The 15,125-nt window shown below is 35.0% G+C and overlaps 1 protein-coding gene across 1 annotated transcript in view; it reads right to left on the bottom strand.

The window, feature by feature from the left end:
• The window catches only part of PLXNA2 (plexin A2), a 468,647-nt gene that overhangs the window by 86,793 nt on the left and 366,729 nt on the right, over positions 1-15,125 (bottom strand). The window contains exons 14-15 of the mRNA XM_087929350.1: positions 10,923-11,040; positions 2,242-2,378 (exon numbers count right to left, since the gene is read on the bottom strand). Of these exons, the coding sequence (XP_087785476.1) occupies positions 2,242-2,378; positions 10,923-11,040 (255 nt within the window). The remainder of the gene's footprint in view (positions 1-2,241; positions 2,379-10,922; positions 11,041-15,125) is intronic.

Genomic DNA, 15,125 nt, shown 5'->3' with positions numbered 1-15,125 from the left:
GAGATATAATAAATAATTGGAATGAGAAATGGAGGGGAATAATAATGGGAAAAAAGGGAATTAAGAGAAAGGACCAGAAAATAAAGAGAAACAGGAAGCAAACAAGAATGAAAAGAAATTACATTGCTAAGAGAGTGAGAGATAGTTGATAAAAAAGGATAGGGAAGGAGATTCTGCAAGGTAATGTCTTGTGATATATAAGAATAAGTATTCAAAATAGATAAGATTGTAACTGATATTGTTTTTTCTTTATCTTTTCCTCTCTTTTTTATTAAAGGATTATCGCTACATTAGATATGGAATGTAATGAAATAAATATGGAAATGGGAATTTATAATAAGAATATTATATATTAATTGATGATCAGTGATGTATAAAAATATGAGAATTATTATGGAAAGATTAATATCAGTTGCTATAACTAATTGACAAGATTAAAACTTTTGCAATGTATAGATGATTTATAAGGTGACTGAGAAAATGTTATGCGGAATCTGATATAAAATATATCTGATTTTTAGTAAATAGGGAAATATTGTTATTAATGAAGGTAGTAATTAACAACCAAAGGGGACAAGTTTGAGAATTAATATAATAAGGATTGATAAAATTGCAAATGTGACAGATAAAGGCAACATGGGACATGAATATAGAAACGAGATAAGAATTTTAGATAATATTGTAAAATAAAATATGCAAATATCCTAAGAAAAATGAAATAAGTTATAATATGAACTGAGATTGGATAAAAGAAGCCTAATGAATTTAATATCAATAAGGAATAATGTGATATGAAATTGAATAAGTAAGATGAATAGTAGCTATGGTCATGTTTGGGTTGAGATGTGAAACCTGGAACCACACTGCTTGCCAAATGAGAACTTTTATTTAAAAAATAAAAAAAGGAGAGGAAATTGAATAATGAAATTACTAGGTATGTTTAAATGATATAGTGACTGCCACTAGGAGAGAATATTGAAATGTTGAAAAATTAAGCAATGGAGGATTATAATTTAATGAAAATATGTGTATCAAGAGAAGTGGTTGGTTTTATTAATTTTGCTTGTACTGAAATGTATGATGTATTGGTGCCACACTGTTTATGTATTGAGTGCATGTGTAGATTGGAATAAAAACTTGATTAAAAAAAAAGAAAGTTCAAAACATTCTCAAAGATCCATCTCATCCTGGACACCTTTTTTTTTGAACTGTTACCATCTGGCAGATGATACAGGATAATAAAAACAAGGACAAATAGGCTGGAAAACAGCTTCTATCCCAGGACAGTAACTCTACTATACGGTGCAATATTAATGCAATATCAGGGGTTTTCTATTCAATGTATAGAATGTGAAGGATGTGTGTTTGTGTTTATTTTCATAGTCATAATGTACACTGAAGATTGTATTTAATTTCATTGTACAAGGTGCAATGACAATAAACTAAACTAAACTAAACTAAACATTGACTTCTTTGATTCTCTGATATCAATCAGTATGCTATATAGGTCTAATTAAATCTAGTATTATTTTATGTAACTGACTACATAGTAGAAGTATATTTTGTTCATAGATATTTAATTATCACCACTGTAGCATGTCATCTATTCAAAAGCACAAAGTTAGAATAAATAAATTTATGGTACTGAAAGTTTAAATAGACATGACAAAAATGCAGTATTGCTTTTTTTTGGTAAGAAGTAACAAAAAAGATATATTTTTATCACTTTAAAAATAAAAAACTGAAGCATAGGTTTGTGAATTCTAAAAGAAAAGTAAGGCTTCATTCTTAATTTCTGTCACTCAAGCTCTTTCCCATAGTACTGGGAAGCAGGCACACCTGCTGCTTTCATAGTTAGAATAACAATAAGAGAATGGAAAGAGATGTCTGCTCCCCCCCCTCTTTTTTTTTCCCTTTCTCTCACTCTCTTTAAATTTTTTGCTGAGAAAAAAATGGGCTGGAGAACATGTAAAGGGATTTGAACAACATAATTTGTTTGAAACTTGGGGTAGAAGCAGGATTTTGATATATAAAAGGAAAGCAATAAATAAAAGTAATCAGCGTAAACTCAATTCACCATTATGCAGCATTGATCAAAATCAGTAAGAGCATAGTTTAAGGTGATTTATTAGAGGTTAAGCATTTAAAGTTGGTGTGGCTTTAACATTGTCTGAGGAAGTTCAGTGAAGTTTGTTTAGAACATATATTCACATAAACTCAACCTTGCCTCCCCTATCTTACCCATAAAACTCGCAGGTCTGATTATCCAGCAATACCGACACACTGCTGCCAGCTCCCAGAAAATGTCCAGTAATGGTCACCATAGTCCCTCCTGACTCTGGTCCACGGCTGGGACTCAAATAACCCACAGCAGGATTCTTGGGAAGGAAGACAAAACAAAATAAAACAAGTTCAATTGTTTTGCTGTGATGTTATTCCAGGTACAGCAAGACAAGAGGGGCCTTTAAGGTGAAGGCTTGAAATAGACAAATATATAACCTAAGCAGTAGTTAATTGGTTACTTTTTCATTATGGTACTGACCAGATTGTACAACTAAACAAGTTGCAGATAGTTGCTGCTTCAAGTAAAATTAACTATAGATGGTAAAATTCTAACTTCATCTAGATGAGCAAGGCATGCTACATTTTTACAGACAATACAACAAATTTTTGTCACATTCAGGAAAACTGAATTCTACTGGTTTACCAATAAAATGTGTTATATATAAAATACTTTATAATTGTCTGGGTAGTTCATTAAACAGGGAGTTATGAAACAGGCCTTTGTATCTTTATAAAATATACCATATCAGAACAGGAGCTACAGATTACATGGTCCTTCTCCAAAAGGTATAATCTTAGTTCATATAGTGAAGTGCTTTTGCTCCAACTTTCTGTTTGGATTGTGGTATTTTTGATAGAAACTATCAACATTACCATGTAACTTTCTGAGAAGTTTGGCAGCTTTAATTCAACAAAACTAGAGGACATACAGTTGGTGTGAGAATATGCAGAAAATCCTTGTGCTTTAATTTTATTTTAATTCTTGGATGTATAATGTTCATATAAAGCATTCTATTTTCTAGAAACAAATATCAGTGATGTGACAGAACACAACTTCCACCAGCTGTCTACTAACAATTGAAAATAAATTGTACTGCAGAATAACAATGATATCATCAAAATTTGAAAATCTCAGAAGGAAATGCAACATCCTGATCATATTCTCATCTATGCTACAAGCCCATAGATGAAGATCAGAAAGGGAAAGAAATATAGTATAAGAATGGCTAGTCAACAGGATAGTTTCTGGAAACTTGGTCTGAGCTATCTAGTTCTAGATCTTGGTTACTTAGAAGAACAAGTGAAAATAATTAGTACAATGTATACTAAATGTACAGTGAGCATGTTAGGAATATTTAAATGGAACTAGACAGCCCATGCCCTATTGGGTCATCATTTCAGAGACATTTCCTTACCTAAGCAGAGAAACAAAGTGATTGTGGCTGGGCAAAAAAGTGAGTGAGGGAGTGATTTCCAATTTCCTTCTATCTTCCCCATTACATTTCTTTGTGGCTGGCAGGGAACATCAGAAATCTATCTTCCTTCCTTCCTTCCTTCCTTCCTTCCTTCCTTCCTTCCTTCCTTCCTTCCTTCCTTCCTTCCTTCCTTCCTTCCTTCCTTCCTCCCTCCCTTCCTCCCTTCCTCCCTTCCTCCTTCCCTCCCTCTTTCCTATTTACTTTACTTGTGAGCTTTCAGAGAAAATCAGTGGGGAAGCCTGAACAAAATTGCAAGTCCAAGGAGAGCAGGTAATTAAGTGGCTACTGATGGCTGTGGAAGAGAGTGAAGTAGGCCAGGAATGGTATGTGCGGTGCAGGAGAAGTATTGTGTCGGTTGGGAAAGTTGTGTAGGTAAATGACAGAAATGCCATTTAGGGAGGATGGTCAGGGAGGATGCATAGGAAGTGGATGGGTCAATAAGTGTGTGGGGAGGTCATGGGTATGTATATGAGATGCCACATGGGTCATGAAGGGCATATGAGAAGCATCATGGGTCAACAAAATGCATGGGGGGGAGTCACATATATGTTTGAGAAGTGGTATGCCAGTCAGGGATGGTGAGCAGAGGGTAGTAGAATGGGTTGGGAAGAATGCCTAAGGTGCTTGGAAATATGCAAGAGATGCCATGCAGGTCAGGGGATGCATGGAGAGGCATGGATCAGAAAGGGTGTGCAGGAGTACCTAAGAGGTGCCACATGGGTTGTGAAGGCATGCAGGAGGGTATTGACTGGGGATGGTGCATGGGAATATGGAGGATGTTACAAGAGCTTCTGAATGAGTTAGGGAAGGTGTGCTGCAAATGTCACAAGTTGGGGGAGCAGGTGGAGGCATGGCATGGGTCAGGAAAGTTATGCATGGATATCTTCCTCCCTGTTCCTCCCTCCCTCCCTCCCTTTCTTCCATGCCTCTTCCCTTTGCTTCTTCTCTCAGCAGGGCAAGCTGTTGCTGGATGGGGGAAGGACTAAGGAATTGTAAAATTGGCTGGGAAACATTGAAAATGAAGATTACATGACCATAGGAGCATCCCAGCAGCAGCTGAAAGCACTGAAGCAGCCACAACTTTCCCAAATTTTATGAATGCAAACTGTGTGTTTGCTAAGAGTCAACCATGATTTGATGGCACATATCTATCTATCTAGTCATCCACTCACCCGTCATCCATCCATCCATCCATCCATCCATCCATCCATCCATCCATCCATCATTTTATTATTATAGATGGTTGTAGGATTTTTTATGTATTTGTTTTTAATTTTTATAAGTAATTAAAGTTTTCAGTTATATTATGGCACTTTTCTACTTTCCCAGCAATGCTCCAGCTGCATCCTCTAGACATGTCCATTTTAATGATGTAGCTATGCAATGAATATAACTTTTTTGTATTCAGATCATTGCATTTTTAGATTTCATACAAGCTGCTATGTTTCATTTAGTGATCAAAGAAATCAGTACACTGTCTTTGAACAGGCCTATTTTATTTTTTTAGAAATATACCTCAACATCAAGGAATTTAAAAATATTAGGAAAAAAAATAGAATGATCACAGAGAAATTTTCTACCATTATGAGACATCTTATATTGAACTCTGAATTTTATTTCCTACAATGATGCTTTAATAATATTGCTGTAATCTAAGGAGATGATTGAACTCATCATAAATAGGTGCTGAGCAATTTCTGCTTAGATTACAAAATAGTTCTTTTGGATCATGATTTCTGTCTTAGTGAAATGATGGTGATCATCACTTCCAGAGAATATTGCTTTAAAAACTATAAATGAAAAGTGAAATAACATTAATACAACCTAGCACTTGCTTCTATATATAGTGCAAAAATTGTATTTTGAAGAAATTTGAAATATTTGATTCTTAATATTATTTGGTTCTTGATAGGTAAGCAATTTTTAATTAGTTTTAATTGATTTTAAATGGTTCTTTAAACAACTTTGAAACATTTTGCATTTAGAACTTTGCCATTTGCATGTTTATTTATCAAGGGGGAAAGAGAGACATTTACAGAATTTATTTTTCCAAGGTTTTATTGTCTTTCACCTAACTTAAGTTTGTGATTCACCTGCCAAATATGGAAACAGACCAAGCTGTGACGAATGTTATGTCAGAGATTTATTATCAAAGGATCAGACTAAATAAGAAGACAGCAGCCAAAATTGCTGGTGATAAAATAATAGAATGTATAAGATGAATGACTATGTCTACCACAATGATATGGAACCTCTCATTGAGCATTTTAGCTTCAGTTACAAGCCATACTCTCTCTGATTTCAGACATGAAATATAGAAAAAAGGTTTTGTACAGCTTTCCTGAAATTAATGCTCCACGATATGAGTGTGCAAGTAATTTGCAAATGCATGTAATTGTGTCACTTTAAAGTGTTTACATATTTCTTAATTAAAGTATAGAAACTATAAAGTATAATAGTATGTTACGTAGAAACTAACATATCATAAATATAAATTCACCTGTCAATGATAATTGCAATCAATATTTCATAAGCATTTAAAGTGAGTGCTCCTTTGTGCACAAGAGACTCTGATGTTGTGTCTAATCTGTCTCCAGTTAGACCTGATCCAGAGCAGATCAGTTGCAAGGCCAGGAAAGGCCTGCCTGTTGCCCTACACACAAGGTGCCTCCCTCAAAAATTCTTTCCAAAGCAGCAAGCTTGGGTTTGACTCACCCTGGAATTTTATGGTATCTAAATTTATTATTTTGGGGGAACTTAATTTTGTATGTGTTTACTTAAGTTGCAAGGACAGGCTTCCAGGAACGAGAAAGCTCTTTTCTGCAGGTGTTGGCCTTGTATCTAGAAAGGGAGAGATGTGGGAATATCCATGCTACTCTCCCAGGATCCCTTTCCAGGATCCCTTTCCATGACCCTTTCACCACTTCTTACAATGCCTGAAAATGGTCTAGCAGCTGCAAAACGTTCCAGTGAAATCAGTCTGCCATTAGGTTATAAGGGCAATGTTAAGGTGAAACTTAGGAATCTTCTCAGATGCAAAAGTGTTTCAGCAGTGTTAACTTTAATAAAATCTGTGGTTAACAAAAAAGAGGTTAAAACAAACAAGCAAAGTCCAAGCAACAAAAAGAAACTAAATGTGTATTGCTTTTTCAACTCATAAGCAATGGAAAATATGAAAATGGCACTGAGTACCCACCAGCCAAGGTATATTGATTGATTGAATGAATGTTTGGAAACAGCTTTAAAAATCAGTTAGATACCATTGGTCAGTGAGCATAGAAAGAGAATGTCTTGTGATGTAAAAGTTTGCTGCATATAAGCAGCTCTGATGTTGCTTGTCAAACTAAAATTTGCAGTCTACACATGCAGTATCTCATTCCACCAGTCTTCTAGTGAGTTCACCTAATAGCCAGACAGAAGTCTTTATTGCTTTCCTAGAAAGCAAATGTCCCTGACCTTTGCCACCCTTTCCATTATTTAATATAATATTAAATGGATTGAATTAATCCCCTTCTCCTTTTAATATATACATCTTCAAGAAAGTTTTGCTTGCAAGCAAATCCTTTTAACTGCTAACCCAGATTCATTTTGCCCATTCATTACTGCCTGCCTTTTTTATGCTTTCTTCTGTCTATATTAGGCCAATTTTTGCTAAGGGAAAATGTAGTTATAGTATCACTGATAAATGTACAAATAGATCCTTGCTTAAAATGGAGTGTTCGCTCAAACCTATCAGTGATCACACTTATTTATCAAATAATATAGATATATTATGCTTATAGCATCATAGAGTTGAAAGGTACCTTAATATGTCATTGAAATTCAACCCCCTATGCAATGCAGGATTCAGTACAGCATTCCCAGTACATGACTATCCAGTTTTCTGTTTGAAAACCTCTAGTGAAGGGGGAAAAACTACTCCATGTGGTAACTATTCTCCTTTCTGAACAAACTTACTTAAGTTAAATTTGTCCTAATATCTAATCTGTCTCTACATCCTTGAGGTTTGTCTTATTAGTTTCATTTTACTTTCTGGAGCAAGAGAGAATGTCCAAACCCTTTACAATGTGAGTGCAATTCAGATATATGTAAAGGCAGCTGTCATGGCCTCCTTCAATCTTCCCTTTTGCAAACTAAACATTCCTAAGTCTTTTAACTATTTTTGTAGGACTTGGTTCCAGTTCTTTCACCATCTTGGTAGCCCTTCTCTAGACTTGCTCCAGTTCATCCATGTCTTTTTAAAATTGGCTGTGCAGAACTGAATTCTATGTTTAAGTGAGGCTGACTAAAGTTAAGTAGAGTAGGAATCATCTCCCATAGTCTGAGTTGTTTTTTTTTAAATTCTGTTTAAGAGATCATTGTCTTCTTTGCATATGCTGAACATATGACATATGATCTACTAATACCCAGGACCTTCTCCAGGGGTGAGATTCAAATTTCTTAACAACCGGTTCTGTGGGTGTGACCTAATTTGTGGGTGTGGCTTGGTGGTGGTGTGACTGGATGGACGTGGCTTGCTAACTGGGAATGGTTTGGTGGTCATGTGACAGGGGGGCATGGCTTGTATGTAAATATTATAAATATTTATGTAAATACTGATTTCTTTATTTAAAAAAGAGCAACTTTTACCCCAAAGCAGGCAGGCAGATTGAGTTGCTCACAGAATCACAGATTCACTTAGAGATCTATCTATCTGCAATTGGCTATCTGAGTCTGCACTGAAAAGCTTCAGTCCAAAGGAAGGTTTGGCTCTGCTTTTAGATTAGCTAGGAAGCAAGAAATCCAAGGATTTCCTACTTTCTAGCTAATCTAAATCTCCCAGCAGAGCAGAACAGCTGATGATCAGGAGAAAAAAAAAGGAAAAATAGCAACTTACCAAACCAGGCAAGTTGGATGGGTTGCATGCCAGGTAAGGAATGAGGGGGAGGGGAGGAGAGGGGCCAGCCAGTGGAGTGATTTGCCAGTTCTCCAAACTGCAGACAATCATAACATGTGTATGTGCAGCGTTTGCAAGAAATCATCAGCTGTGCTGCCTGGACAGCTGACAAGCGCTGTGCTCAGGTGTGCAGCATTTGAAAATCCTCTTTTCCTGCTTTTTCAATCTCAGCTGTGCTGTGCAAAGCAGCTGAGGGAAAATCAGTGAATAAAGGGCAGCCTAGAGTCTGGGCAGGCGGATGGACAAAACATCGATCCTGTTCTGTGTCAGCTGCTCTTCGCAGCTTCAGGTTCTATAGAACCAGGCCGAACCGGTAGCATCCCACCCCTGGCTATATTCATGGCCTTTTTCAACCAACCAGGCTAGTGATTCTATCATAGAAGAATATCACATTAATGTGGCATGATCTGTTTGGCATAAATACATTGTGTTGTGTTAATTTCTAGCTAAGTTCTCATAGACAAGCTGCTTGGTAATATCAAGGACCTTGCCCAGTGCCAATATCAGGTTCACAAGCCTCCAATTGCTTGGGTTCTGTTTTATCCTGTTTTTGGAAAAAGGGGAGGAGGAAACCCCATGTCTTCTGAGACCTTGCCTGCTATTCAGGAGTTTTCCAAGATTACAGAAGTGCAATTCTGCAATTACCCTGCTGATTCTTCTAAAACTGTAGGCATAATTCATGTGGCCTAGGAGACTTAACTCATTTAACTTAGCTAGAATTCTCTCACTTGCTCAATGCTTATTTTGAGCTCCAGTTCATATATACACATCTGCCTCCAGTGATACAATGAATGTCAAGCAAGTGTTCCTTTACTTTTTGAGATAAATACTTACAAAAATACTTTTCCCTAGCCCACAATTATAATCATTAATAGCTTTTTGATACTTGATTTTTTTTAAATACAGTATAAATCACCAACATAAACCTGTTGTTGCTTTGCATACTTTTGAAATGAAACAGAAAGAGTGTGTGCCAACAGTTTGACAGGTGAATGGTTATAAATACCAAACAGATAATGTGAACATGTTTAGTAACCCTAAAGGGGAACTCTCTACTGCACACTATTATTGTTTAGTAATATTTACCATTATTACAGTAAGTTTTCATTCTAGTAATGAGACAACAGGGGCAATTCAATTTATCTATTACGTCCTTTACAAACTTTGGACAGTTGGCAATTGCTAATAGTACTGTAGTTAGCACAAAATCAGTGAAGCCAAATAAGCTTTGTTCAGGCCAAAATAGAGATGAAGAAAAGCCCCAGGTGTGACTTTCAATAATATGAATAAAAAGGTTCATAATTAAATAACAGAAGAGTACAATGATTGCTTCAGGAATGGAAAACCACAGAAAGAAGCTCTAGATTAAACATCCTAATGGAAACTCAATTGAATTAGCATCAATTTGTTGTTTAACTGGAAAATACTTTTACATTAAGGAAAGATGGATGATAAAAAGAAAATAGAACAGGAGGTGGGAGGAAGAAGGAGGAACAGAGAGTTTGTTTTTACTAGTCAAATAAAATTATTCCATAGTGTTCTAATATATACATAATATAATGAAAGGTGGCAGTTCCATAGATTAATTCCAGCTAATTAAGTTCCATAGTAATAAAAGTTCACATTATTCCTTCCAGATTGAAAGCGAAGAAGAACACAGATGATCTCAAAAATGTTGCACTGTCTAGTATATCTTAGAAAAAAAAAATCACAGTTAAAGCCACAGATTGTCAAAGAAATTTCCTAAAGTATTTAGTGCTAAAAACACTTTCTCTCAGGTGAGAATGTGTCATGATTTTATGAGCCAAGATTAAAAAAAAAAGTCTGGTCAAACAATGTAAGAGTGGTATATCAGTATAGGGCCGTGGTCCATGAATTAGTTCAGCCAGTGCAAGCAAAATTTGAAGACAAATAAATGTAGCCATTTGGAAATAATTATGCCATAACTCAGAATTAGAAAAAAAATCCCTCACATAACATTGGCTCCAATTACTATTATTTGAATAGAATAGCTTCATTTTCACACAATGACTTGATGTCAAAAAAGGAAGAGGGGAGGAACTCGTAAGATCTGGGCAATTTATTTTATTTTCTCATTTATTCATTACAATTAATGGACTTGATTTATATTTTATTTTTCTTCCTAGGGACCTGGCTTTGAGGTAAGGCATCTGCAGTTATTTATCCTTGGATACATTTTTATTATGATTACTGAAAAAAGAGTTGAAGATAAGTAAAGTGACTTAAAGAGGTAAACCATATTATAATATCAGACATATAAAATGCCACATTGGACATACTCTAATTTGAACATATTAATAAATAGCATTTTAACTACTCTTGACCTTGTCACCCTTTATTTGGTAGAAAGAGAAATGACTATTTTATACAGTACTTTGTTTATGTTTTATCAGTCAAATAACAAGAATGGCTTGTAAGGTACTTACCACAAATGTGTAATGTTGTGCAGACTTGGCCACAAATTCTGATTTGCATTCTCCAATACAGAGGAGTGCAGGACCAGAGCTAATATCAGGCTCAGCTTGCCCCATTTCACACACAATTCTGAAAATGTAAAATCCATAGTGAGTTCTATAATAAGAAAAAAATGCTATTATATATATGCACATTGTTCATCCCATAATAGTATGGCTGATGGCCTTGTCTGATGAATGAACTAATTTTGAAGACTTTTTTTTTTGCTGTGTGGTAATTTAACAGAAGAGAAAGTCAGAATTAGATATAATTATTGCAAGCTGTAAAGTTGAGCGCAAAGCAAAGCACAAATGGCAAACACATTATACTATTGAAAAGAAAGTGTGAAGTCCTTGAAGTAATGGATGAGGTCAATAATGGGAACAGCTTTCATTGTAAGTCACAGTTTAATCAGGAGCAGGCACACAAACTCTAATACAATATGATAGATTTGTCACATTTGCCCACATTAGAATGTTCTAATAGTGATGAGAGAATGTGTTAAATTGACATAAAGCAATAATATTTTGAGATAAACAGTGAATATGACATATTTGAAGAGAAAGAAAAGGTAATACATGAGTTTTCAAACAAGTAACTGTGGTGTGAACATAAATGAATGGTCGTCCTCTCAGCTTCTCTTTACATCTTCAGTAAATACATAAAAAATCGGGCTATGGCCATCTGCATTAGCACCTATACTTGAATGGCACACAAATATACAATATACATAATTTGCAGGTATGAGTGTTTATCCTTAATGTGTTCAATTGTACATGTAGTGTGTCTGGATCTGTAGTTTTATATTGCCTAATAAGCTTGAAGCAACAGACATTCAGGATCGGTCACCAAAATTTTACAAACTGAAGAGAAACATGGAAAGTGAATGTGTACTTCTGTTTTCTATGGGTTTCCTTGCTATTGTGTTTTTCTGTTCCTGATTATAGTTAATTCAGTGTGCTGTATGTCAACATGAGGCTTATGTTTTCAGACTCAAGGGGAAAAAAAGAGGAATTTCCAGCCCAGAGGGCATTCTAAATATATAATTATATATAAATATAAGAAGAGATAATATAAATCCATTTGATTTAACAGATTGTAACTATTGTTCATGATACAACTATTCACTTCAGTTCTTATTGGACAAAATGCCAAACAAAATCTACATAGCCATCAGCAATTGATTAATTGTCTCTTAGTCATATAATCTTAATCTCTCTTCTAAAGCACCCAATTTCATTTTGAATGAAATGAAATTCAAAAAAATTAAATCGATAAAAATTAAAATGCATGCTTTTGATTTCTACACAGACAATTCAGGTATTCATCTTAGAATTATCCTTATTACTTTCTACTATAATAGAAAGTAGATACTACTATCTTTATCCTTATTGCTTTCTACTATGGATAGTCCTGAATGTAAACTAGTCATTTCGCAACTGTTTGAAAGTTACAATGGCACAGACAAAAATGACTTAAAATTGGTCTTCGTACAGCATCCCCATGGTCACTTGATAAAAATTGGATGGCAGCAGGCTTGGCAGTTGGCATGTATGTATAATGGTTGCAACATTCTGGGGTCATAACTGCAATATACAACTTTGCTGGTCTACTTCTAATAAGCAAAATCGATTGGGTGGGGGTGGGGTGGGGTGGTAGCCAGATTTTGTTAATGACTGCATGAATTATTAACAAATGCAATGATTCACTTTACAATCATGGCAAGAATGGTTATAAAATTGGCCATGACTCACTTAATAATTTCTGTTGCCTTGCTTAGCAACAGAAATTCTGATCCCAGTTGTGATCATAAGTCTTATTCGGTATTATATTATTCAGTTAAAGTGTGTATAAAGTTTATACTCAGTTTTGTGTGCTTAACAACATTATTCTGAAGAAATCTATTCTATTTTAACCTTGGAAAAGAAAGCATAATAACAGGCATTGTGTCAGAGACAGACAAGAATAAGACTTCCAGGAAAGAAATTGTGAACTGAGCAGAGCTCTGCCAAAAGTGGAGTTGACAATTACTGCAAAAAAAGAAAAAACTGGTAAGTGGACCAATTCTTTGAATTTGTATCTGAATGAGCACTTGAAATAACCCACAAGTGTTCCATAAAATTACTTCTTTGGAAAATATTGCAAGACAGCAATGTTTAGGGCTCGGTGAGATGAAGGAATAGTCAACTTTTTGCTCAATCCATTGGTGGTGCCTTCAAAAGGACATTGGCTTCATATACTTCTTTTTCAATCAATTTTGTGAATTCCTTGTTAACAGGTTTTCAGCTATCAGGAACTTTTGGATTGACACATTTTACAGCCCTGGGTGAGTTTTTGCACAACTTTACAGTTTGCATTGAGCCTATGGTGTGTGTGTGTGTGTGTGTGTGTGTGTGTGTGTGTGTGTGTGTGTGTGATGTAATCAACTGCAGTGAAATGGTAGGAGAGAACCATTCCAAGAAGGGAGCTGAGAGAGAAAGCAATACAGCCTGGAGATGAATTGGAGAAAGAAGACTTAGGATAGCTACTCCCTAGACTCTCTCAGGATATAAAGATTAAGGAGAGTACTAAACGTTTAGTCTTCCAAGATTCTGAACTTTGGTCGGCTTGATCTATGTCTGGCCTAATAATTTCAATCCTTAGAGGGCAAAAGTGTTTTAAATACAAATTTAAACTTTAATAATATTTTGAATTAACAGCAAGAAGGTAATATGATCTTTGAAAATTACAAGCAGACTAAAAATAGTTTTGAAATAGGATTTTGGAATTCATAAGAATCCTTCCAATAGGAAAATGTTTTTGTTTTCAATTCTATTAAGAAAATGATTATATTCAATGGTACAATTATTAAATTAGCAAATCCTTTAGTGCCCTAGATTCAATTAATTTGCCCCTAGAGATTCATTCAGGCTAAATAGGTATTCCCTAGCCATGTTTTTTCATTAATTTTAAATTTTAAAACTTTAGTCCTATTCCTTTCTCTTTTTTTTGAGTAGTTTTGTTTTTTATTTGGTGCCTGCTAACATTTTGCCGTACTCATCAAACAGCTGGTAAAGTGATTTATTTTCTTTGTGCCCTCCTTTGTTTTCCTTTTGTTTTGAACATATCCAGACTTTTATTACAAATAAGATTTTCTTACTATTAGCATATTTTGCCAACTTGAGTTCATTTTGAGTGTTAGACTTTCTAATACTATTTCTAAAATTCCTGATTATTTTTTCCTGTTTCCATTTCCTATTTGTATCCTTGTATCTGATGTCCATTAAACTTTTTTCACAATCATACTGGGCTTCGTCTGCTACTTTTTCCCCCTTATTGAAATTGTTTGCACTTTTAGTGTATACTTTTGAAGGCGTTTTCTCCAATCTGAGGTCCCCCCCGCCCAACAATTTATCATACTATGGATAGCTTCTCTTTCATTTTCTGAAGGCACAATGACATAGCAATCTTACTGAACCTGAGTGCTTCCCAGTAACTCTTTTCAACTCCTAAATCTCTTTTTAAAGGTCTCTATCACAATAGTTTTTCATTCTTTGCTATCTTTGAATAAAAACATCCACTGATTAGTATAAAATTAAAGATGGCACATTAATTCCTATGGATCATCTAATCTGAGATAGAAACACTAATTCATGCCAGGCAAGAACTACAGGTAAATCTGTTAGGAAATTGTGCTTTTGGAAGAGTCTAGGGGTCTGATTACTTTCTTAAGTGGCTCTTTACCAATATTAACCTAATTGCTATTGATAGATAGCAAGGACAAAGTACGGTAAATCAATATTGTCTCAGAATCCAAACTGGTCACAAAATCCTTATAAGAGGCCTTTTATCTGGATTCAACTTGAAAAAGCAGCCGATCCTTGCTATTATCTGCCCAGGATAAATGTTCTAATGATGTTAAGAATCTTTTGAAAGCTTGAGAGTACTAATTAGAGTTGTGATTATAAAATCAGGGTTTTCTAATGTCATCAAAAGAGGATAATTTTAATAATCCCCCTTCTAAAAATAAAATGGCATATAAAGTATAATGGCTAAGCAGCCTATTCTTACTTTAGCTTATGATGGCATTAGTGCACAGCCCCATGCTATTACAGTAATAATATTACTTTTCTCTTCTATAGAATCTTTTATACAAGGATCAAAAGGTACTTTATAAGCGCTAAGACCTCCATACT

Source organism: Pseudonaja textilis, chromosome 3, assembly GCF_049901715.1.
Source record: "Pseudonaja textilis isolate UNSWEBS1 chromosome 3, rPseTex1.2, whole genome shotgun sequence".
Lineage (NCBI taxonomy): Eukaryota > Metazoa > Chordata > Lepidosauria > Squamata > Elapidae > Pseudonaja > Pseudonaja textilis.
The sequence above is the reverse complement of the archived record's forward strand: the minus strand, read 5'-3'. Positions and strand labels throughout refer to the sequence as shown.